Here is a 25,970-nt window from a genome sequence, read left to right on the forward strand (position 1 = left end):
ACTGCATTCTAGACAGTGGTCTGGCGGGTGTAGGCACCCGGCGGCATGCAGCGTTAAACCCTTGTAGAATATATACTGTTTCTGCTATGGCTCTAGCTTCAGCTTAAGGTAAATTATGAAGGCCGGAACAACGAATTTCTTCAATTGGATTCGCATGGCCGTTGGCTTCCATGGGGCTTGAAGAAACCCAGGGTGCAGCAGCGTGTCTTGTGGGATTCCACAATAGTCTAAATGGTGATGATGACTGTCACATTGGCGATGCTGAAAAATACAGTATCGAGTGCATTACTACCAATATTTCAGAAAGTCTGAGATCAACCATCAAAATTACGCCATATGTCTTAATGTACACTTGCTCATGCTAAAGTTGCTTCAGCATGCCACTAAATACTAAAGTACTGGCTACAAGTGCTATGGAACTGCTGCATCACAAAGTTGTGGGTAGTAAAAAGCTCACGTCGCAACCGCAACACAGCATGGGCAACTAATGACTTCGCACACCAAAATAATCAATACATGCTCTTCAAAAGAAGATTATATGGCAGTTGAAGAGTAATCAAATATGAATTTGATTACTCTTCAACTGGTATATTACTCTTCAATATGGTATAGCTATTTCATGTTAGTGGTTCTAAATACCACGGTGTCTATTTCGCCATTTTATAAACGTGGGGAGATGTAACATCAATATTATTAAAAAATTTATGAAATTAAGCACAAACTAATTACTGGGTAGGTTAGTCAAGTACTTCTTCGGCACCTAGGTTCTTTCAGGGAAGCAAGCTGGTGCAATTCCAACAGGCAGGCAGCGTACCTATCGATGCTTTTATGTCTGCCGCAAGCCCTTCTGTGCAGCACGGACGTTGATTTTTTCATCAACCAGTCCTTCCAAGGCCCACATCCTGCACCAGAATGCCAAAATTTTTATGTACAGAGGGCGTTCGTGCGCTAAGTAAATTCAGTGTACGTAAGCAACAGATATGAAAAGACATAGCACAAGTTAAAAAAATGTGGCCATTGCGTGCACTTGAAAGCACAGTTTATGGAACGTGCGCAGATGCTACCACGTAGCACATTGAAAAAGGTAAGGCAAAAAAACACTAATGCTGGTGATGAACTATTGACAACTGCACTTTTGGAAGATTAAAACTTTGCGTAGCGTATATGTGAAGTGAGAAAGGACTGGAAATGCAGGTACCAGTGCTAATTCGTTGACCCTATGTGCTACAATTTGAACAAGCCGACTAACCACCACAGCATCTAAGACAAAGTGCGGGACTCAAAAACAATTGTTTTCTTCAACATGCCGGAGCTAGGCACTCAACCATGTGCATTCTGCAACATGTATACTGTAACTGCTTCTCCTGTACTTTAAATATTTCATACGCGATACTAAAACGATCAGTGGACACAGGCGTCGATCAGTAACTTCTGCATTTTTCTTTAAAAAGCGAAACAACTAAAAAATTGTCATGCCAAATCTCCCACAAGCTCCCACTAGCAAATAAGAAGAAAAGAAAATGAAACGTTTTGCACAAGCTTAAGCTGCCTCGAATAATGTGCTTCAGGTGCTGATGCCTGCTGGATGAGCAACTGGAGCCAGTCATGCTTGGACACATCGAAAACGTTTTGTTGACAGTGCCACGGCAACTTCACGAAAACAACAGCATCAACATAATGTGATTCAGTGCGAAAATTGCTCACTCACCCACATTTTCTGTTGTGCTGTTTCTTTCAGCAAATGTTCAGCAGCACTCGGAATTGAAGGTAAACAAAGCTGCCCATCGGCCGTTCCACCTGTTGCCTCCTTCGAAGTCAATCCGGCTAGGTGACACACATGGACAAAATCACCCATAATAACCACGATTAACCACCACAACGTGGACCACCAATGAAGCCCATGGAAACAAAGCGCAGCAGACAAATGCCGGCACAAAGTTTGTTGTTTCGCAGTCGTGCGCCATGCTCTCAGCTGTTGGGGTGCGATTGTTGCCATACCTTGAACACAGCTCCTGCTTGACCTATTAGTCGAACGCTCACAGTGGCAGCGTTTCCGAGCTAAAGTTGTGTATTGCACCGATGTAGTCGTTTGATTAGAAAGACAAAAATATTGGAAACAGATCTCCGTCTAAAATTATTGGTCTTTTGGTAAGCAAAAGCCTCGATAGGCAATGGCCTCGATATCAGACGTTTTTCACGGTCGGTGGACTTCACTCGAGTCGAGGGCGCATTTTCAAGGTGTTCATCGGCGGAAAAAACGTCGAGTAGCGTTCACGAAACGCAACGGCGCCTTGAGTGAAGGAAGGCCCGCCGCCTCGATTTAGCTGAGTCGAGGAGAAGTTCTGGGTAAAAGTGTGTTTAAGAATACGAGGGTTAGACTCGCAGTTGTCGGTCACGCCTGAGCCGTTGTCGGTGTCCTGTCTAGGAAACGTCCAGTGACAAAAAACAAAGATGACAAAAATGAGTGATAATCGTCTCGTAATAAGGAGGGTACCGCGCTACAAACAGAGGGACAACAGAAGTGGACAGGACTGCGTGCGTCCTGTCCACTTCTGCTGAAATTGTTTGTAGCGCAGTACCCTCCTTATTACATGATGAACTTCAACCAACTAAGCCACTTTGCCGCTCTACGGCAATACAGAGACAAACGCCCAAAAATATACAACCTCGCGTCTTGCGTAGTGCCTCGCATGCGCCTCACGGTGCCCAAATGCTGTCTACATTTTGTTTTTCGTGACGCCCGCTAACGTAGGGCCACAGAACGATGCGATACGATTATAGTTACCAGTTACTGTCCCACGAAAGTAATGAGGCAATTACTCAATAGTAGTCGATAACTTATACGTGACTTTACGAACTTATTAACATTGCATGTTCACTAGATACGGTAAACAGATGGAGCTGGCCTGGTCTTTCAGTGCGTCGTCTGCTGCTCTCCATGCATTGCTTATCTGCACTCACAATTGCATCTAAAAAGTTTGTAATCGTTCCTCATATTTGTTATTAAGAAATCGGCAGTGACACTGAAAACTCGCTCGAGGAGAAAAGGTAAACGAAAGGGAAAAACAGGGAGGTTAGAAAGTTCCCTGAGTGTGCGGTATTGTAACGCACACGGACCTTGCGCGCAACATGGGGTTTACTCAGCACCTGGGTCCTTCAGATATGAAGCGCAGAGCCTCATTGTTGCTGGGAGTTGGGCGAAGACACTCGCGTTTGTGTCATTGAAAAGCTGAACAAATCGTCCGTATGATTTCCCAGCATTTACGTCCCAAGCGTACTACGCTATCAATGCCTACCATCACCTGTTCAATACATCGCCCGACCTCTGGTGGAGCCGTTAAGATGAGAAAGCAAATACTGGGCCCCTGGGTTTGCATGCCTCTACATGCGCAGCGAGGCTGCTGTGTGGCACGATCTCGGGCCTTCCAGTGCAGCTCTCGCCAAATTCAGGTTCTCAAATCCGCTTCCCTTCTTACAGCATGTCGTGTCAATAAAATAAACGGTTGCATTAATTGGTTAACGAAAAAGGTAATTAAATTAGAATGATCATTACCGAGTCAGCAAAGCAATGATTAAATTACAAAGTTACCAAAAAATTATTTGATTACGGGTAGTTATTCACGTGTAATTCGTTACGTATAAATACGTTTCAGAGTACGTAGCGGATGCCTATTTTTGTCAAATAATAGCGCATGTGGTATATCACACGTCTTGTGAAGCGCCTTGAGATAGAAGCTAGAGAGAGAGAGAAAGGCAAAGGAAAACAGGGAGGTTAACCAGAACTTATCCCCGGTTGGCTACCCTGTACTGGGGGAGGTGCAAAGAGATTCGATAGGTGAGAGAGAGAAAAGGATTAAAAATGAAAAAAAGAAAACATACACACACACACACACGTACACAAGAGCTGTTTCTGTGGGCACTGTCACGCAGCCCGCAAAGGCGTTCCTATAGTGTTACGCAGTGTCACCGTCCAATCCTACATCTCACAGTGTACAGTCACAATTTTTCAGAAGGTCCCGTGCCTTTTAATTACCGCAGCAGCGCCTTCATAGCGGATCGTGCTGATGTTCGCGTAGGCCAGTTTCCAAGGACCCTATTTTCTGTCATTGGGCGCTTGTCCAGTTTGCTTAAGGTGGCTGAGAGGACTGTTCAATGGGAGTTGAAACGAAGGCACTGACAAAGAAGGTGCGCGATTGTTTCATTTCACCCGCACAAGTAACAAAGTAGGCTGTTGACCATTCCAATGAGAAAACAGTACGCATTTGAAAATGCTACTCCAAGCCATAGACGGTCTAGAAGGGTGCAATTACGTCGTGGAAGCTCGGGGCGAAATACGGAGCTGTAAATTGGGGTCCAGGGTACGAAGGCGTACACTTGTGAACTCGGATGAATCCCATTGGGCTAATGTCAGGTCACGCGCAAGTGCGGAAAGTTTTTTCGCTGCGTCGGCTCTCGAAAGAGGAATGGCAACGCAGGTGACGCCGTCATGGGTAGATAGGGCAGCTGCGTCTCCTCGATCATTGCCATGTATGCCAGAGTGACTAGGCAACCACTGATATATTATATGGTGTCCTTCGTCATTTATACGATGGTGGACTTCTCTGATCTCTGCGACGAGCTGCTCATGTGATCCATGGCGCAGTGCTGAGAGTACACTCTGTAGGGCTGCCTTGGAATCACAAAAGACTGACCATGCTTGGGGTGGTTCCTCCCGAATAAAATGAAGAGCCGAATACAGGGCTACCAGTTCAGCAGCTGTCATTTATGATACGTGTGACGCTTTTAGCTGTATTTTGACAGATCTTGTTGGTATCACCGCAGCGGCAGCTGAACTTGCAGATGTGACTAAGCCATCGATGTAAACGTGTACGCAGCCACTGTGCGCCTCATGTAAAAGTCCTAATGTGGCCTGCTTCAGTGGAAAGCACGGCATGTTAGCTTTCTTCGTGATTCCTGGGATGGTGAGGCGTATGTCAGGTTTGTTAAGGCACCACAAAGGTGAGGATAGTGTTGCTGCAGGCATGTAGGTACGATTGGCAACAATTATACGACTGAAAGTTGTGTGGGGCCTTTCTGCGGGTAAAGCGGCAAGATGGTAAGAAGGTAGTCGGGAAACGTGCCGAATCTGCGCCCTGAGAGCGTCGGTTTCCAAGCACGTTGATATTAGGTGATCTCGAGCTATGACAATCGTTGCCGCTGTGGACGCGTACCTCGGAAGACCGAGGCACGTCCTTAAGTCTTGGGCTTGTAGTCTCTGGAGTACACGAAGGTTTGTTTTGCAGGTGCAGCAATTGCAAACGCACGGAAACACCACTTTTTAGGTGTAATTATCGACCGCAACCTATCATGGAGCCCGTACGGTTGACACGTAAGGATGAGGTTAGTGACCATAATACATCTCAAGTTTCTCGGCGGAAAGTAACGGGGCACATCGGTGCGGTCAAGCACAAGGAGGCTGTATCTTGCGAAATCGAGGAACAATGCGTTATAAAGCTGCAGCATTACATTGCAGCATTGCATGACATGGGTGTGATCAAGTGTGCAACACCCCTTCCTGAAGCCAGCCTGTTGGTTGGAAGTGTTGCCTTAATTCTATCGGAAATCACCATGGTGAATATTTTATAGAATATTGAAAGCAAGCTAATGGTCATATAATTTATACATTTTTAATGTCTCCTTTCTTATATATGAATATAATGCTGGCATTCTTCCAACTTTCTGGCCCACTTGTAGTCGCGAGAAATTGCCTAAAAAGGGTAGCGAGCTTTTCAGGCATAATATCTCTACCATCATATTTACCATCATCATCATCAGCCTTGCTACGTCCACTGCAGGGCAAACGCCTCTCCCATACTTCTCCAACTACCCGGGTCATGTGCTAATTGTGGCCATGTTGTCCCTGCAAACGTCTTAATCTCATCCGCACACATATCTTTCTGCCGCCCCCTGCTACGCTACCCTTCTCTTGGAATCTAGTTCATAACCCTTAATGACCATCGGTTATCTTTCATCTACCATTTCTACCATCTTAGATTAAATCAACTGTTATTTCATCTTCTCCTGCCGCTTCTCTCCGCGACATATCTTGCGAAGCCTATAGCTTACACATGGAACTTCCGGATCCCGTTCGTCCATACTTTCAATCAAGGTTGGGTGGCAGATTCTTGTGCTGCAAAGGTCGATATAGAGTCATCTGTTGCCTGTATTATATCATCGAATTTTTTTATTACATTACCTTGTTTGTCTTTAATTGCATACGACTTGTTCTTTCCTATGGCAAGGTTCATTCTCACTAACTTCATGCTGCACCCATTTTTTACTGCTTCATCAATCTTTCCGACGCTGTAATTTAGAATATCACTTACTTTCTCCTCGTTTATCAGTTTTGACAATTCAGTGAATTCCATCTCATCTCGTGAGTTCGACAATTTCAAGTTTTGTCGTTTCTTTATTCGGTCCTTTGTAACTTGGGAAAGTTTACCTACTTGTTGTCCTGGTGCCTTACCTCCAGCTCCAACTGCTGCTTCTGAAATCATTTTAGTTCCAGTTTCTTTCATTACCACTATGTTCATTTCTTTTATGTTCATTTATTACCTATGCGTCTAGTATTAGGTATCAAATCTATTAGGCATTTTATAAGGGTTTTTTTTCAAAGCTCACCGTAGTATTCCGAGTGAATCGAAAACGTCGTCATCGCCTGACAAGGCGGCATTTGGCCCATTTCAGGTCGAACGTGTAGCCGGGAGGCCATTCACGGGAAGTTAATGTTGTTGTGGACTTTCGTTACGCCGTATTTAACATCGGCATCATACTTAAGGCGTTATCTCGTCGGTTTTCTGAAGACGAAGGGCTATACTATGGTGACACAAGGGCAGCTCGCAGTGACATGACCACGGAATGGTGGTGCCACTTGTCACTATTACGAAAAAAATAGCAAAACACGCCATGCGGCTACAGATAGCGCCGGCATTACGTCGCATAGAAATTGCGATCTTTTGAGCCGATATGCACTAGTCATTGCATGGGATAGGCGTTACTTCAGGCAGCATATATACTCCCCTCGCTCATGCACCAACCACCGGAGGCATCAAATTAGTTTTATAGATATTTCACGAATCCTTAACGCGTCCTACATGCGCGAGTTTCTCGCGGCTAAATGTAATGCTTAAGTGGCATGTGTGAAAACACTGCATGCTTCCGTCAGGAGCGACGGCTACATCGACGAACAAGAATTCAACGGAGCACCGCAGGTTAAACCACCGGAGAAAGCAAGAAACGCTTGGACAGGAATAGTGGCTCAAACTCTGCAGACGAGGGACCGCTCGCTGACACAGCTGATACATCTTTCAATGCTATTATACTTGCAAACCTACTCGTGGGTACTTTCGGTGTTAAAACTGTTGTACCACTGTTGTTTCAGATATTCTGTTTTGTTTGTCGGTTTTATGTTCTTCGTGTAGCACAGGTGCACCAATATTAGGGCGTTCTTGGGCACTTTCAGAAAATAATAAATGAAATTACAATCCTTGGTGGCCGCAGTTTCTGCGGTAACCTACTTTGACTTTGAAATTAATTAGCATTATTTCCCTCATTTTACTCTTTCCTCCTCCACTTATAAAATTTCTTAATAACGCTCCAGTCAAATCCTGGAAGGACAGCCGGGGATTGGGCTTTCGGAGGTTTAAACAGATTGGGATTCGGCTTACCTCAGCAGGAAGGTCCGACGCGGAGGCTAATGGGGCCACCAAGACTGCTGCTGCTGCCGCCACCAAAATGGCCGCCAAGCACACCTCCCGAAGCACCGCGAAGCGCGTCCAGGCCGCCATCATAGGATACTAATATTGGCAACGAGTGCCGATATCTCTTCTCTCAGCCTCCACTGGACTTACTCAGGCCTCCCAGCACTGTAGCCCACAGGCGGCATCGCTTTCCTCTCGTCTCCACTACTCCTGCAAAGTGTGAACCAGCAGCGCATTTTTTGTCTTAGAACAGAAAGTGATTCGGTCCGGTACGTCTCACGTAAGAGCTGAACGAATTAGTTGATTGCACGGCGATTCGAAACCTGGAACCTCTTTATATATATGTATATATAAACGGGAGAAGAAAGGCAACAGATGGGCTTGATTTTTGGTTAGTCATAACCATATAAAGCACAAAGGTAATAGACAATGAGGCCAAGGAAAGCATCGGGTAAGTTAGCTATGATTCAAATTGCAAGAAACTCACCCCCCCCCCCCCCCAAAGCAATATGTACACATGCTTAACCAGCGAAACTGACATGTGAAGCCCCGGTGTTTATCACTGGGTTTATCCCGACAGTTCATCAAACTACAGCTTGGTAGGCTGCCGGATCTTCGGTGCGCAGTTGCTGCTTGCACTCGGCTGCACGAGCCTGTTCTGTTGCCCGTGCTGCAGCATCGGGACCGCGTACACGAGCACATTACCCGATTCTACTCGCACCGTTAATGATCGAAAGCTGCCTGTTCCTCAGGAGTACGTATGACGCGTGGCCTAGCCATTTCGGAGCTGGACAGAAACTGATGCGCGCGCGCTCGGCTGCGACGGAGAGCAACGACGCCACTACTGGCGCAGCCAATCGCGCGCCTCTCTTTCTCTTTCAACGCCACGGCGTTAAGGAGCTAAGGAGAGAAAAGCCGGTGTCGGCTTCAGCGGCGTTGGCCGCGAGCGATAAATACCAGAAGGCACTTCATAAACAAAAAAGCATCTTGCAAGATGGGCTGGTGGGAATCGAACCAGGGTCTCCGGAGTGTGAAACACAGACGCTACCGCTCAGCCACAAGTTCGCTCCTTTAAAATGGGACAAAATCGCCTCTAGTGAATGCGGTGTCGCCTCAGAAACGTGCCGTAGAAAGTTACACTGCGGTTTATATCGGTAATTATGACCATGTAACTTACAGAAGTCTCAGTTTCACGAGTAGCGAAGTACGTTTCCGCTACATTTCTTCTGCGCTCTGCGCACAGGCAGATCCATCTTGCGGCAAACACAGAAGACCCCCTCCTCGCAATGTACGGCGCTGCCCCGACACGTGGCGCACCACTCGCCCCATGATCGCGTCCGCGTTCATAGCGCATCGGGGCCCGGCTATCTCTGGCGATCGCGATGTTTGGCTGGCGTAGCGTGTTTTAGTAGGCGGTGTGAACGGGATGCGATAACGCTATCGCGTTCCACTCTTGAAGGCGAAGCTTAAGAGGAAGCTTTAGCTCGGGCCCAACTCCGACGCGGCCTATTCAAATACATGTAAAAACGCAAAAACGTTTTTCTGAGATAACCCCTGGACCGATCTTGATGAAATTTGTTGCATTTGAGAGAGTAGGATAAATTCTAGTGACTGTTGAAAGCAGAATTTTGATTAAGGGGTTGAATTTTGTTAGAAATATTTTCAAAAATTCAGAAGTTTGAAAAAAATAGAAGCATGAAGTTTACAAACTAATAGCTCTGCATCAAGAACAGATATCGCGGTTCTGTAAACGGAATCCATTAGATCATTCAAAGCGGACAAATATTATACGTCAGTTTACATCTTACGTGAATTCGTTACATTGTTTACGAGGGTTCTGCAAAAGTTGTAATTACATATTATTACATTTTTTGAGGTTCATGTGTAACACATCAATTTTATCCGCTTTAGATGTGCTATCAGATACAATTCACAGAATGGCGATATCATTTTTTCTTGTTGAGTTACAGAGTTGTAAACTTGATAGTTTCGTTTTCTGAAAATTTGCAATTATTGTCAATTTTAAAAAAAATATTGACGGCCTAACTCAAGAATTCGAAACGAACAGTCACTAGATTTCAAGTTTTTCTTTTAAATGCAGCAAACCTAGTCAAATTTAGTGCAGTGGTTGCCGAGAAAAACGAATTATCCTTTTACATGTATTTAGATAGGAGCACCCGAGCTAAAGCTTCCTCTTAAGCGTCCTCCAAATATTTGTCCTTCGCGAATGCGCATGGGGTTGCGTTGGACAAGTTTTCGGCGTACAGGTGACAGACGGACGGACGGACGGACAGATGGACGGATGAATTGGCTAGCCATATACAACTTCGCTGCAATATATTAAATAATAAAGACAAGGGAAACGAGTGTGAACGAACAGGTAACTTGAAACCGGTGGATCCCAAACCTACAACCTGTTACCTTACATTAATACAGTATAATAACCTCTTACATTGCATTAGATGTGCGCTGCACTACCATTTGTGCTACGGCGACGGCTATGAATTCTTTGGTATTTAGGTTTACTACATTTAGCCCAGGCAGGGTTAGCCAGCGCCACTCCGAGCATGGTGGGCCGATGTAGAACATCCTTTTTATGTCCAATGTTGTCACGTAACACGTAAACATAGGAGAGCAAGCAGGTGGCTAAAAAACCCTCGTGTGCTACTTAATGACATCAAGGCCGCAAGCTTCGAAATCCTCACTGTGAATGAACGAGAGAAGGGAAACCGAGGGGCTTGATTTTTTTCTTAGCCATGACCATATAACGCCAATAGACAATGAAGCCAAGTAAAGCATCTGAAAAATTAGCTGTGGTTCAAATTGAAAAGTAGACAATTGTAAAGAAAATGGAAACGAACGTAGACGAAAAGGTAAACCGCCGCCGGTGAAAGACAGATTTTACAAATCTCGTCAGTCCTTTTATTACGTTTTATTCTCTTTCATTTCCCGTAATTTATTTACTCTCAAGGTAATAGCGTCACGAGAACCGTAAGTGGTTTAATAACAGCGCGCATAATTGCATGGAGTAAGTGGAGACAACGGCCTTTAAGTTGTTGGCATCGATTATGGAGGTGATGTTGGCGGGAAGATGGTTCTGATCCGTGTTTGTGGTTGGGACGAAAGAATAGGAGATATGGAAAATGTTAAGCGCTATCTATCGACTTATAGCAAGACACCATATGGTCACCTTGCCGAAGGTATGGCAAAACAAAACTGCTTGCTTGAAAGCATAGTTACGCGCATAGCTGCTGCTCTTACGCTTGATCTGCGATGTTCTCCCTGTGCTATTCACTGCTATATGCGAAGCAAGGAGTTGGTGGGAACGCCGGCAACAGGCTACGCTTGTATTTTTCGGCAATAGACATAACAAAATTAGAGGATAAAAAAAATTCGGCAGCATGTTGCACTCCTATAACACGTGAAGGCTAAAGCCTGCTGCACGCCAGGTAAGGCGCCGTCTCGCATCGCCGCGTTGCTGTTTACGCCATCTGCGGCTTCGCGCGCTCGTACAGCGGGCTAGGACTCGCGCTAGCGACGTTTCTCTTCGACTCTACGTTGCGTTCTCTCAGCAGGGGATTGAAACGTATGCTGTGCGGTGTGTTGTATTGGTGATTTCAAGGATTGTATGCACGATTCCCTTCGCTTGCTCAGCGCTTGTGGGCTCAGGCTTACGGGGTATGAGCTTTTGCATTTTTTTGTTTAAGGGGGTGTGAGCCATTGAGAAGGTCATGTGTTTTTTTTTTACCACTCCACTAGACGCCGCGCTTCTGAACGTTGTGTGCGTGATTCCAATGAATGTATGCCCTGTAAGCTTCACTTTGCCGAGCGCTTGTAGCCTCTGCATTACCAGACAGATGAACTATTGCATTTTTTGCTTACCTAGGGAAGCAGGGGGGGAGGTCCAGCCATTGCTGATGATGCTAGTTCTTGTATCATTGGACCGGATTACGCGGTTTTTTTTTTCAATGTCATCGGGGGTATAAGCCACTTAAGGCTTTCGTCTTAATAAAATCCGCATGTATAAGCAATGTCCAAAGCTGACAACGTTTTTCACCCAGGTTCCTCGTGTATGCTCGTTTACTGCAACATGTGTAAAACAGCAACCCCGTAAAAGAAGGAAACTTTTCTTTTCTCTGTTTTTTCAGCAATCTGCTTCGTTTAAATTGGCGCTCAAGGACAACGCTTATATCCGTACGAAAAATTGTTTCGCAACGCGAAAGTCTCTCTGGCCTGTATGAACCCAACTGTTTTTTTTTTATTTTTAGGTGAGACCACCACTGCTGCTTTATATACAACTCACTTGGAAATTTGTAAGCGTTTTAACTACTTTAGCGCCTAAGAAATAATTTCGCAAACGGATTAGGAAATACGTGCTGGGTTTTAAAAAAAATTATGGGGTTTAACGTGCCAAAACCACTTTCTGATTATGAGGCGCGCCGTAGTGGAGGACTCTGGAAATTTTCACCACCTGGGGTTCATTAACGTGCACCTAAATATAAGTACACGGGTGTTTTCACATTTCGCTCCCAGCGAAATGCGGCCGCCGCGGCCGGGATTCGATCCCGCGATCTCGTGCTCAGCAGCCCAACACCATAGCCACTGAGCAACCACGCGGGCGAGTGCCGGGTTTCGTCACGCACATTCTGCCCTAAATATTCTCCGCACATAGTGACAACGAAGAAAACTGCTAAGAAGAAGGCACGATTTTTGCAAAAATTGTATTTTGATTCGCACCTAAATGAAAAGATAAAATCAAGTTAACACAATAGCATAAACACGCATAAGATGCATTTATTATTGTCCCTTGTTCACTGAAGAGTGCCACATTTCGTCAAAGTACATCAAAGTACTTTTTCTTTTTTTGTGCCATACGAGAAAAAATTATGCAGAAAGCATCCACAGTGATGGTCCGTGTAATCGAATAGCCCGAATGAACAAACGGAAGAAACGAACCAAGCCGCGAGCGAGCGAGGTCACAGTGCCCCGTTCCTTGCAGCCCATTCCCGCTGCTCGATTGGTGAAGAGCCACCCGCACTTTCAATCGGCGCCTTTCCTCGCCTTCCTGCTGTTCGCAGCAACCGTGGAGAGCAGACGCGTTCACTTCTTGCTCGCCCTGTCGGCGTCCGACGGAACGCTCGCCTGCGTCTGAGATTCCGCAAGAGGATTCGCATATGCGTTCGATTCCCGTACTTCTATATGGCATTCAGCAGTTACCATTTTTCTCCGTTTCCGGCTCTGGTATTGATGATGATGATGAAAAACATTTATTTGCTCTATTTTGCAGTGATTTTTGCGGCTTCAGATGGAGCCTTCCATCTTCTCTCCAGGGTTGGTTCCCCTAGTCCAGGGCTCCACTGAGGGTAGCTGCCCTGCGTGCATGCCTTACTAGTCCTTGTTGGACTTTCAGGATGTCACTGGAAAGCATCCTCTCCCACTGTTCCGCACTCGGGTTTTTTTTATGGCTAGCCCTTCTGTTTTCTGGCAAGCCCATGTGGTATGGTATAAGGTTGGTTTCTCTCCACACCCTGGGCACTTGCTCTCGTACTGCGTGGGGTAGATCTTGCTTAGCATGTTTAGGCACGGGAATGTTCCCGTTTGTTGCTGTCGCCATGCTACGGCGTCTTCTCTATTTAGTTGTTTGTGAGGGGGCGGGTATTTTCTTCTGATGCCTCTGTAGTAGTTTAGTATCTCTGAACAGCTTTGGGCTACCGGCTCGGTTTCCTCAGCGGGGTCGGGATTGTTGGATGCTCGGTTTGTTGCGTGCCCTCGAGCTATCATATCGGTCTCCTGATTTCTCGTAATGTCGGTATGTCCCGGCACCGAAACTATCGTGTGTTTGGCCTAGTTGTTGACGGTTTTGCCACTTCAGCGGAGGATGCGGAGCGCGCCGTGGCTGATTCTGCAGTTTAGGTAGTTGCGGCATGCTGCTTGTGAGTCTCTGAGTATGGTTAAGGACCTGTTGGATCGGTAGCCCTCCGCTGCCGCTAGAGCCACGGCTGCCTCTTCGGCCTCAAATGCCGTACAGTTCCGAATTGATGCGCTGGTGATTTCTTTTAGGTCGAGTTGATCACCGTTGCGACTTTGCTTTTCTTGTGGTTTCTGTCCTGACTGTAGATAGCGGCGTCTACGTACACTGTGTCGTGTCTAGTTGCCAGTGTTCTTTGTACATACTCTGCTCTTGCTTGTCTTCGTGCCATGTGTAGGTTCGGGTCCATATTGCTGGGTATCGGTGCTACTTTGATGGTGTTTCTTTATTGAGACGCCGCGCTATGCAGTGCACCTAAGCGCGCGTTTGCAGGGTTGCTCGTGTCATTGCAATGTGTCTGGCGCCGGAGAGTCTGTAAAAAGCGGAGTGCGCAACTTACGAGCTCCTGAAGCGCAAAACCAGTGCAAGAATCAAGCACTGCATGAAACGCGAGTGAGCGAGAAGATGCGCGTGACGCCCTTTTGTGCGAGACGTTGGTACTCGGGCAGGCGAACGGCGGAAAACAGCTCACGGAACAAATGGACTGCTGACCCTCAATCTGCCGATCATGTTTGTCCTCCGCTTTCACGGGCCATGCATGTGCGATATTAGTCACATAGTTTGAATTCACGTGCTCAAGCGAGAATCCAGTGCGAACAAAGCAACCACCCCAGGTAACCATTCATGTTCCATAGATGACTACAGAACCCCAGTGAAACGCCGATATACTATAAACATATAGGTGTCATGTCACGTCTCGTTGCACCATCTACAGGCCGTCCTACCAACATGCATTTTGCAAATGTCAAGTAGCTGATATCTTATTGATCTTCATTGTAGTTTAAAATTCGACTCTTTTTGGACATTACACGCTGGCGACGTAGAGATGTGCGTGCTACGGCGTTCCGGTTGGTTGCACACAAATTTTATGGAAGGTCTTGTTAAGATACCGTGTCGGTTGGGGAGTGTAATTAAAGTTTCGTAGCTAAAATTTGATGTGGCTATGTCATTTAAAACGCTAAATTCCCAAAGTTTTATGACTCATGAAATGTCATTCTTACTTATTGTGGTGCTGAAATTTTTCAGAAGTAAAAGGCGGAACCATAGGCTCATATAAGGCAGTGAACCCTCCTAGAAAATGTTCACAGAATTTTTATTACGAAGCGTGGTAGCCCGTGGATATGACGCAGCACTGCCGATCACATGACGCCTAATGTATGTTACAAGAACATGACAAAAATACCTATTTCGGACCACACATGAATAGTTGCCTCCCAAACCCACACGATTTTTTTTTCAGTTTCCCTGCGACAAAATTATGCTTCCTCACTTGTTCAAATTATAGTTTGAAACCATCACGTCTTCACGTCATATGTATACATCTACTGTGACTATTTTTAATACAATTTACTTTGTAAACTTTCGTAAATTTATTATGCTCAGTGTCCCAAGTGGGAGGTCCAGCAGAATGAGCACACTACGCTTCACCGTCGCGGAAGTATGCCTTAAAGTGTACACGCGATGTATCAGATCTCGCTGTGTGGGCATTCCGCCACACAGCGACTGCTGCGAAAAATATACTGAATTTTCTCTTGATAGTAGGTCTGTTCTGCCAAAGTATGCCTCACTAACGTGAACGTCACCTGGATGGGACTTGAATTATCCATGGTTTGTGCATTTGTAATGTTGTTTGGACAAGTCTGGACGTCTATAGAACGCGTGCAATGTTTAAAATGTCATGTTATATGAACATCTATGGAACATAAACGGTTATAAGGGACATTGTGTTTTAAACATTACACACATCCTATAGATATTGTCACGTGGTAGTGACGTTAAAGAACACAGTAGCAGTACTGTGAAAGACAAAACTAGCTTTTATTGGGCGAACCTGTGCCCACAAAACAGGCTACACTTAAAGCGCAACGATAGCGGCGAACACAGTCGGCGATCGTCGAAAATCTGATCAGCGGGTCAAGCGCGTCGGCTTTTATACAGCAGTCATCGAATGTTCCAGACTAAACGTTGGGACCCGCGTGCCTTCTACAAAGTTCTACACCATTCGTGTCAAGCGATGAAATCAGATAATACAAGGTTCGGCAACAACAGACAGCGGATAGAAGCATCGATAACTTTCCAGAAACTTCGGATAAATGCAGGCGCGTCCCCGCACTGATAACATTTGTTAGGTGGCGCAACCTGGTCGCCCGATCAAGATAAGTAGACGGGTCAATACCCCCTCTTAAAAAGCATCGACCCGATGCTGCAAACAAACGAAAGTAATGAATAAGCACTCGTAGCAAAGAAAAAAAACAAAATAAGGAAAGTTCGTTAGCGTCCGTAAAATGGCTTAAGGCGCACCACGTGGACCACTTCAGGTCGTGCGCGACGTCGCTGTGAATGCGAAATGCCGTCTGGCACGACCTCATAGTCCAGTGCGCCAATACGTCGGATGACCGTGTAGGGTCCGAAATAGCGTAGCAATAGTTTCTCACTCAGTCCTCGTCGACGTATCGGGGTCCATACCAGTGGCGTAGCTAGGTCGTCTGGCACCCGGGGCCCATAGGTTTTCTGTCGCCCCCCCCCCCCCGGGTGTAGCCGGCGGAAAGAGGGGTGTCTTCAGACGTATATGACACCCCCCCCCGTCACTGGCTCCTGCACCCGGGGCCCACGGCCCCCCGGCCCCCCCTGTTGCTACGCCACTGGTCCATACCCAAACACGGTCGCCGGGCTGGTACTCGACGAAGCGTCGTCGGAGGTTGTAGTGTCGGCTGTCGGTCCTCTGCTGGTTCTTGATTCGCAGGCGGGCGAGCTGTCGGGCTTCTTCGGCGCGCTGGAGATAGGTAGCGACGTCAAGATTTTCCCCGTCAGTGACGTGCGGCAGCATGGCGTCGAGCGTCGTCGTCGGGTTCCTGCCGTAAACCAACTTGAACGGCGAGATCTGTGTGGTTTATTGCACCGCCGTGTTGTAAGCGAATGTTACGTACGGCAGGACGGCATCCCAGGTCTTGTGTTCGACGTCGACGTACATTGCTAGCATGTCGGCGAAGGTCTTATTCAACCGCTCCGTAAGACCATTCGTCTGTGGGTGGTAGGAAGTTGTCCTCCTGTGCCTTGTCTGACTGTTTTGCAGAATGGCCTGGGTGAGCTACGCTGTAAAGGCCGTTCCTCTGTCGGTGATGAGGACTTCTGGGGCGCCATGTCGCAGCAGGATGTTTTCAACAAAGAATTTCGCTACTTCGGCGGCGCTACCTTTCGGCAGTACTTTAGTTTCAGCGAAGTGGGTGAGGTAGTCTGTCGCCACGACGATTCACTTATTTCCTGTTGTTGACGTCGGAAAGGGCCCCAACAAGTCCATCCCGATCTGCTGGAATGGTCGGCAAAGAGTCTCGATTGGCTGTAGTAATCCGGCTGGTCTTGTCGGTGGTATCTTGCGTCGCTGACAGTCTCGGCATGTTCTGACATAACGGGCGACGTCAGCGGTCAGGCGCGGCCAATAATACCTTTCCTGTATCCTCGCCAGCGTCCGGGACAATTCAAGGTGCCCAGCGGTTGGATCTTCGTGTAGGGCATGCAATACTTCTGGACGCAGTCCTGACGGGACAACAAGAAGGTAGTTGGCACGCACTGGTGAGAAGTTCTTCTTTACGAGTAGGTTGTTTTGAAGCGAGAACGAAGATAATCCTGGCTTAAATGCCCTAGGGACCACGTCGGTGTGCCCTTCCAAATACTCGATGAGGTTTTTCAACTCCGGGTCTGCTCGCTGCTGTTCAGCGAAATCTTCTGCGCTTAAAATGCCGAGGAAGGCGTCGCATCTTCGTCATCTTGCGGCGGCGAGTCAATGGGGGCGCGTGATAGGCAATCGGCATCAGAGTGTTTTCGTCCGGACTTATAGGTTACAGTGATATCATATTCTTGCAGTCTTAGGCTCCACCACGCCAGCCGTCCTGAACGATCCTTTAAATTCACTAGCCAACACAAAGCGTGATGGCCGCTGACGACTTTGAATGGCCTGCCATATAGGTACGGGCGAAATTTCGCTGTAGCCCAAACGATGGCGAGGCATTCCTTTGCGGTCGTAGAATAGTTGCCTTCTGCTTTTGACAGCGACCGGCTAGCGTAAGATATCACCTGTTCGACTCCGTTTTTTCTCTGGACTAGCACGGCACCGAGGCCTAGGCAACTGGCGTCAGTGTGGATTTCGGTATGGGCGTGCTCGTCGAATTGCGCAAGTACGGGCGACGACTGCATGCGTCGTTTGAGTTCTTGAAATGCATCGGCCTGCGACGTTTCCCACTTGAACTCGACGTCACATTTAGTTAACTGTGTCAGCGGCTCAGCGATACGTGAAAAGTCCTTGACAAATCGCCTGTAGTAGGCACACATGCCAAGAAATCTACGTACTGCATTCTTGTCGATGGGCTGCGGGAACTATGCAATGGCAGCTGTCTTCTGCGGTTCGGGGCGAACTCCAGACTTGCTGATGACATGGCCTAGGAATAGAAGCTCATCGTAAGCGAAGCGGCACTTTTCTGGCTTCAGAGTGAGCCCTGATGACTTGATGGCCTCTAGTACTGTCGCAAGCCACCTAAGGTGATCGTCGAAATTTTCGGCGAAGACGACGACGTCATCCAAGTAAACAAGACAGGTCTGCCACTTCAATCCTGCTAACACCGTGTCCATGACGCGCTGGAATGTTGCAGGCGCCGAGCAGAGTTCGAATGGCATAACCTTGAACTCGTAGAGGCCGTCTGGCGTGATGAAGGCGGTCTTTTCGCGATCTCTTTCGTCGACTTCTATTTGCCAGTAGCCAGACTTGAGATCCATCGACGAGAAGTATTTCGCGTTGCAGAGCCGATCCAATGCGTCGTCTATCCGTGGGAGGGGGTATACGTCTTTCTTCGTGATTTTGTTCAATCGACGATAATCGACGCAGAAACGTAGGGTTCCGTCCTTTTCCTTCACTAAAACAACTGGAGACGCCCACGGGCTTTTCGACGGCTGGATGATGTCGTCGCGCAGCATTTCTTCCACTTGGTGTCTTATAGCTTCGCGTTCTCGCGTCGAAACTCGGTAAGGGCTCTGGCGGAGTGGTCGAGCGCACTCTTCGGTTATTATGCAATGCTTTGCGACTTGGGTTTGTCGAATCCTCGATGACGTCGAAAAGCAGTCATTGTATCGTCGAAGCAGACTTCCGAGCTGTTGCTTCCTAATCACGGGGAGACTTGGATTTATGTCGAAGTCTGGCTCGGAAACTACAGTCGTCGGGGTGGATTCGACAGAATCCGAGAGGACAAACGCATCGCTGGTTTCCTGAATTTCCTCTATGTATGCGATCGTCGTGCCCTTGTTGATGTGCTTGAACTCCTGGCTGAAGTTTGTCAGCAACACTTCAGTTTTCCCTCCATGCAGTAGAGCGATCCCTCTTGCGACGCAAATTTCACGGTCTAGCAGTAGATGTTGGTCACCCTCGATGACGCCTTCTACGTCGGCAGGCGTTTTGGTGCCTACGGAAATGACAATGCTGGAGCGAGGCGGGATGCTGAATTGACTTTCGAGCACACTTAAGGCACAGTGACTACTAGAGCTCTCCGGTGGTATCGCTCGATCTTCCGACAGCGTTATGGACTTCGACTTCAGGTCAATGATTGCGCCGTGTTGGTTCAGGAAGTCCATGCCGAGAATGACGTCTCGCGAACACTGTTGCAGGATAACGAAGGTGGCAGGGCAAGTTCGGTCATGAACGGTAATTCTTGCCGTGCAGATTCCAGTAGGCGTAATGAGGTGTCCTCCAGCGGTCCGAATTTGGGGACCCTCCCACGCAGTCTTAACCTTCTTCAACTGAGCGGCGATGTGTCCACTCATTACGGAGTAATCGGCCCCTGTGTCGACTAAGGCAGTGACTGCGTGGCCGTCGAGAAGCACGTCGAGGTCGGTGGTTGTTTGTCTGGCGTTGCAGTTTGGTCTTGGCGTCGGATCATGGCTGCGTCGTGTTGAACTGAAGCTGGAGCGTCGGGTCGTCAAGTCGTCTTTCGTCGGTGTAGTCTTGGCTTCCCGACTTCTTCGGGATGGCGGCGTGTTGTCATTAGGTCGTCGAGATGGTTTCTTCGTCGTCTTCGTCGGCGGCGGAGGATCTTCTTCAGTTCGACGAACAGCAACCGCACCTCCATCGGTTGCTGCTTTTAGTTTTCCGGATATGGACTCGCAGAGCGGCCCCGGGCTGGCCGGTGTATGGTCGGCGCTGCGGCGACAGCTAGCGGCCTGGTGACGGCGAACGGGACGGTCGTCGAGGGCTCTATTGAGTAGCGGTGAGGTAGTCGGCAATGTCACGTGGGTGCTCCCCAAGCTGTGGACGCGGCGCGTTGACGGCGAACCCTCTCAGTCCCAAGTCGCGGTATGGGCATCGGCGATACACATGGCCGGCTTCTCCGCAGTGATAGCAGAGCGGGCGGTGGTCGGGGGCTCGCCAAATGTCTGTCTTTCACGTGTAGCTGAGCTGGGCGACGGGTGGGCGTGCTGGTGGTGGTGGCGGTGGTCGACGGAATTGCGGCGTTGCAGGGCCCTGGCGCGGTCGTGGAAGGGGACCTTGACGGCGGGCGATGGCGGCGTAGGTCATCGCTTCTGGCTGGGGCTGCGATGATTGTGGTTGTAACTCGGGAACTCCGAGCGATCGCTGAACTTCTTCTTTGACAAGTTCGGCGACTGTGGCCACTTGAGGTTGCGATGAAGGGAACATCCTTTGAAGCTCCTCTCGTACGACTGCCCTGATGGTCTCGCGCAGGTCGTCGGTGGCCAGTGAGTGAACTCCGGCGTAGTTTGTCGAGCTCGTGCGGTGGTTGAATTGCCGGTTCCGCATTTCGAGTTTCTACTCAATGCTGGTGGCCTCGCGAAGGAACTCTTCTACGGTCGTCGGTGGGCTTCGTATCATTGCGCCGAAAAGTTCCTCCTTTACACCACGCATCAGTAGACGGACTTTCTTCTCCTCGGACATTTCCGGGTCGGCGTGGCGGAACAGTCGGTTCATTTCCTCAGTGAAAATAGCGATCGTCTCATTCGGCAGCTGCGCTCTGGTCTCCAGTAGAGCTTGGGCTCACTCTTTTCGGACGACGCTTGTAAATGTTTGCAGAAAGCCGCTCCGGAACAGGTCCCACGTCGTCAAGATGGATTCGCGTTTCTCGAAGCACGTCCTGACGGCATCCTCCAATGCGAAATAAACATGTCGCAGCTTGTCCTCGTTTGCCCAGCTGTTAAACTTAGCGACCCTCTCATACGCTTCCAGCCATCTTTCCGGGTCCTCAAATGTGGAACCGCGGAACGTCGGTGGTTCCCTGGGCTGCTGCAGCACGATGGGCGACGCTGGGGCTGCCATTGGGGTGGACTTAGTGGCGATCTTCCTGGTCGTCTCAGGCAAAAGTCCGTGCTCCGGGGGCAGTTGTTGAAGACGGCGGCTTGCTCGATGGTCTGGGACTACGTTGGTGTGGTCTTTGCGTTCCGGGCTTGGATCACGGCTTGTCGGGGGCGTCCGGTACATGAACCAAAAGCACCTCCACCAGATGTCACGTGGTAGTGACGTTAAAGAACACAGTAGCAGTACTGTGAAAGACAAAACTAGCTTTTATTGGGCGAACCTGTGCCCACAAAACAGGCTACCCTTAAAGCGCAACGATAGTGGCGAACACAGTCGGCGATCGTCGAAAATCTGATCAGCGGGTCAAGCGCGTCGGCTTTTATACAGCAGTCATCGAATATTCCAGACTAACCCCCGTATTCACAAACGCACCTCGACTTGACCCTCCACTCGAAATGCTCCTTGAGGGCGGTTTTCCATTTCACAAATCGCCCTCCATTTGAAACGCGCCTTGAGTGAAGGAAAGCTCGAGCGCTTTACTCGAGAATCTCAAGGTAGCCTCGCAGCTACCTTGAATCGCTCCTCGAGTGAAGTTAGTGCGTAAACATGGCTGCCTTGCAAGGCAGCGATCTGTCGCTCGCCTCGTCAGCATTTTCCGATGGACGCCAGTTGCCTCCGTAGCTTTTCTTGGGTTAACAGTGCTGCGCATTTTCAAGGGCTTCGTTTTAGGGACCGTTGCAGTCCTCTGGAGCGCTTCGGCAGCAGAATTATTCCACTGCAGCGCCGAGACAGATCGGCCATCCTGTCAAGAAGACTGCGAGCTAGTGCAGTGATTGTCGTCTTACACCGTGCATGAGCCAGTTGATGACCTGCACACTGGTATTCTTCGTGCCAGTGCTCCGAACCTACTATCGGCGTCAGTGCATTCACGTGTTTTTTGCGGCTCATCGTAAAAAGCCGCATTAGTTCAAGCACGGCGCGATACATAACTGCGGCGGACTTCGAACTTGCAAAAAGAAAACAGCTACGAAGATTCCTGTCACCAGTGGGTGTGTTGCCTGTGCGCGTGTGTCCCTTAAGCGAGCGCCGGCCGTCGCCCCTTCGGCGCTGTTTGTACTCGGGCAGATCGTCACTGCCTACGCTAATCCAAGGACGGCGAAACACACCGCAGCAAAGCGAGCACCTTTGTAAACGAGCAGGTGCGTTCACTTTAATTCTTGCAATTTTCTTTAATTTGATGCAGCTAGTTGCGCTAAGGAAAAAAAGAAATGGACTGTAATTTCGCGCGGACCATATGCAGTTGGTGCAATTTAAAGTCATAAGCAATAATTACGTAATTCTTGCTTCAAACCATTCAGTTTAATTAGCTTGTCATCCCTATGAAGATCCAAGCTCAACGAGGAAGTCACCAACCATGAAATGGCATTCAGAATTATACCTGCACGTATGCACAGGTTAATGTAATGTTTTGTTCGAATAAAAGAGACAGAATAACAATACAACAGAGTAGAGTTTTGTGCATCACATTATTTTTTTATTCCGATAAGTAAAGGTGTAGCAGTGTAGAGACAGTACCTAATACAGACAGTGCTAGCAAGTGGTAGCAGATATATTTCGCACACCTTTATTGCGAACATCCCAGCTCTCTATAGGGTTCATTATGTAAGTGTTAGATGGCTGTTGTCGGTCTTGCTGAGCAAGCGGTTGACCAGCTGAAAAATGTTTCTTTGCAAATAAAAATAAATAAAAACAGTATGAGCTAATTAATGTAAAAAAAAATCGCGCTCTACAACACAAACTTTTTAAACTAATGTATTATTACGAAATGTAAACTAAAGAAAACGAATACAGTACCTAAGCTAGTTTCATGGACATTCTTTAACGTCATTGTATGTTTATTACCAACCCCTTCTTTTTGCAGGAACCAGGTTGCCAACACACGCACGAAGAGCAACTGCCTTTCCAACTGTGCAGTTTGAGCTGCGCTTGCATTGGTGTGCAAGTGGAGGAGAGGTCCAGTTAATGTCCTGCTGCACCATAATAGCCGTCGAAATATTCTGCTTAAGGCATCTATCATTTTTCTCATATCCTACCAGCTCAAACGTCACCACTAAAAGCAGTTTGACTGCATGTATTTGCCTTCATAGACAGGTTGTAGCTGAAGGCATTGTATTTTTCATCCAGATGGCCTTTCTTCAGTCATGCTTATTAAGTCAGAATGTACCCCTTAATAATTTCTGGTCAATTCAAGTGCCAATTTTTTTCTAAAACAATAAATTAACATTATTCTCGCCTTTTTGTACTTTGATAGTATGCAATACAGCGTGAACTCTGATCCTACAAACAGAAGCAGTAATGAAGGAGATGAAAGGGGGTTGACCGAAGGGTGCGATTTTTAATAATCATATCATGAGAAGCCAACAAGCAAAGTCACCAAAGACAACATAAGGAAAATTATTTAATGGCATGGAAATTAGTGGCAATGAAAGTGGATGAAAAAACAACTTGCCGCAGGTGGGAAATTATGTAGTTCTAGTAGTAGTAGTAGTTAGTTCTAGTAGTAAAATATAAATACACAAGAAAGTGGATGAGAAAACGGTGCCACGGTAGCTCCATTGGTTAGAGCATCGCGCGCCTATGGCAAGTTTTCTCAACCACTTTCATTGCCATTAATTTGTCATTTCTTTAATTCAATTAGTAAGTAGAAGTAATTTCTCCTCTGTTGTCTTTGGTGTCTTCGCTTGTTTGTTTCCAAGGATATAAACAGAAGGAGTAGTACTGCTGACAAATATATTCTAAAATAAAACACCATCTCTCTTCAAGACAGTAGTCTGTCGGGTGTAGCCACCCGACGGCATGCAGTGGTAAATTCTTGTAGAATATATGCTGTTTCTACCCTGCTTCTAGCTTCAGCTTAAGATAAATTATGACGGCCCGAACAATGAGTTTCTTCCATTGGATGCGGATGACAGTTGGCTTCAATGGGGCTTGCAGAACTTCAGCACTTGACCGAGGTACAACACCCAGGGTAGCAGCGTGTCTTGTGGGATCCCCAAATAGGCCTAATGGTGATGCAGACTGTCACAATGACAATGCTGAAAAATACATTATAGAGGGCATTACTACCGTTATTTCAGAAAAGCTGAGATCAACCATCAAAACTAAGGCATATTTTTCATCTACACTTGCTCATGCTAAAGTAGCTTCAGCATGCCACAAAATACTGAAGTGCTGGCTACAAATACTACGAAAGTGTTGCTTCAAAAATTGTGCGCAGCAAAATGATCCTGTCGCAGCTGCAAAGCACCACGGGCAACTGATGACCTCGCCCATCATAATCATGCGATTTAAAACAAAAATTATATGACAGCTTAAAGTGAATAAAAAATAATTTAATTTTATTGACATGGCTGTTTCATGTTTGTGGCTCTAAATAACAGGGTGTCCATTTCGCCATTTTGTAAATGTGGGGACAAGTAACATGAATGTTTTTACTCAGTTTATGAAAATAAGCACCGACTAATTACCGGGTAGGCTAGTCAAGTACTTCTTCAGCACCCAGCTTCTTTCAGGGAAGCGAGCTGGTGCAATTCCAACAGGCAGGCACCATATCTATCGATGCTTTCAGGTCTGCCAGAAGCCTTACTGGGCAGCACAGGCGTTGATTTTTTCATCAGCTGGTCCTTCCAAGGCCCACATCCTGCACCAGAATGCCAAAACGTTTATGTAGACAGGGCGCTCGCACGCTAAGTAAATTCAGTATACCTAAGCAACGGAAATGAAAAAAACGTAGCACAACTAAAAATATGTCGGCATTGCGTGAACTTGAAAGCCCAGCTAATGGAACGTGCATCAGCTGCTACCACATAGCACACTGAAAGAGTTAAGACGAAAAAACAAATGGCGGTGATGAAGTATTGACAAGTGAATTTTCGGAAGATTAAAACATTGCGTAGCGTATATGGGAAGTGAGGAAGCACAGGAAATGCAGGCACCAGTGCTGGTTCGTTGACCATATGTGCAACAAGTTGAGCAAGCCGACTGACCACCACGGCTTCTAAAACAATGTACAGGACTCAAAAGACGCTTGTTTCTTTTTCTACTTGCCGGAGCTACGCACTCAACCATATACGCATTCTGCCACATGTATACTATAACTGCTTCTCCTCTACCGAAAGATTTCATACGCGATACTGGAATGATCGTTGGATGCAGGCGCCGATCCGTACCTTCTACATTATCGTTTAAAAAAGCGAAACCAACAACAGATTGTCGTGCCGAATCTTGCACAAGTTCCCATTAGCAAAAAAAAAAAAAATAATACATGTTTTGGACAAGCTTATGCTGCCTCGAATATGTTTCAGGTACTAATTAATGCCCGCAGCATGAGCAACTGCAGTCAATCATGCTTGTGTACATCGGAAGCGGCTTATCGACAGCGCAGCGGCAACCTCAAGAAAACCGCATTGACATACTGTGCTTCCATGAAAGAATGGCTCACTCACCCTTATATTCTGTCCTGTTGTTGCTTTCAGCAAACTCACAGCACCACTCGGTCTTGAAGGTAAACAAAGCTGCCCATCGGCCGTTCCGTCTGTGGTCTCAGAAGTCATTCAGGCTCGGTCACCATACGCACGAGGACAGAATCACCCATCATAACCGCGATTATCAACCGCAACGCCAGTCACCAATGAAACACTGGGAAAAAAAGAGCAGCGGACAAATGTCGGCGCAAATTATCTTGGTTCTCAACCATGCGCCATGCTCTCAGCTGTTGGGATGCGATTGTTGCCAGACCTCAAACACAGCTCCCGCTTGTTATATCAGTAGAACGCTCACAGTGGCAGCGTTGCCGAGCTAAAGTTGTACATTGCGCCGTGTAGTTGTTTGATTAGGAAGACGAATGAACTGAAAC

The 25,970-nt window shown here is 47.4% G+C and overlaps 1 protein-coding gene across 4 annotated transcripts in view; it reads right to left on the minus strand.

Annotated features, from left to right (window-relative positions):
* The window catches only part of LOC135921356 (collagen alpha-1(XVIII) chain-like), an 840,088-nt gene that overhangs the window by 618,214 nt on the left and 195,904 nt on the right, over nt 1–25,970 (minus strand). For all 4 annotated transcript variants that reach the window (XM_065455691.1, XM_065455690.1, XM_065455689.1 and 1 more), the window contains exon 2: nt 7,707–7,949. In XM_065455691.1, the coding sequence (XP_065311763.1) occupies nt 7,707–7,829 (123 nt within the window). In that variant the 5' untranslated portion in view covers nt 7,830–7,949. The remainder of the gene's footprint in view (nt 1–7,706; nt 7,950–25,970) is intronic.

This window comes from Dermacentor albipictus, unplaced genomic scaffold (genome assembly GCF_038994185.2).
Source record: "Dermacentor albipictus isolate Rhodes 1998 colony unplaced genomic scaffold, USDA_Dalb.pri_finalv2 scaffold_12, whole genome shotgun sequence".
Lineage (NCBI taxonomy): Eukaryota > Metazoa > Arthropoda > Arachnida > Ixodida > Ixodidae > Dermacentor > Dermacentor albipictus.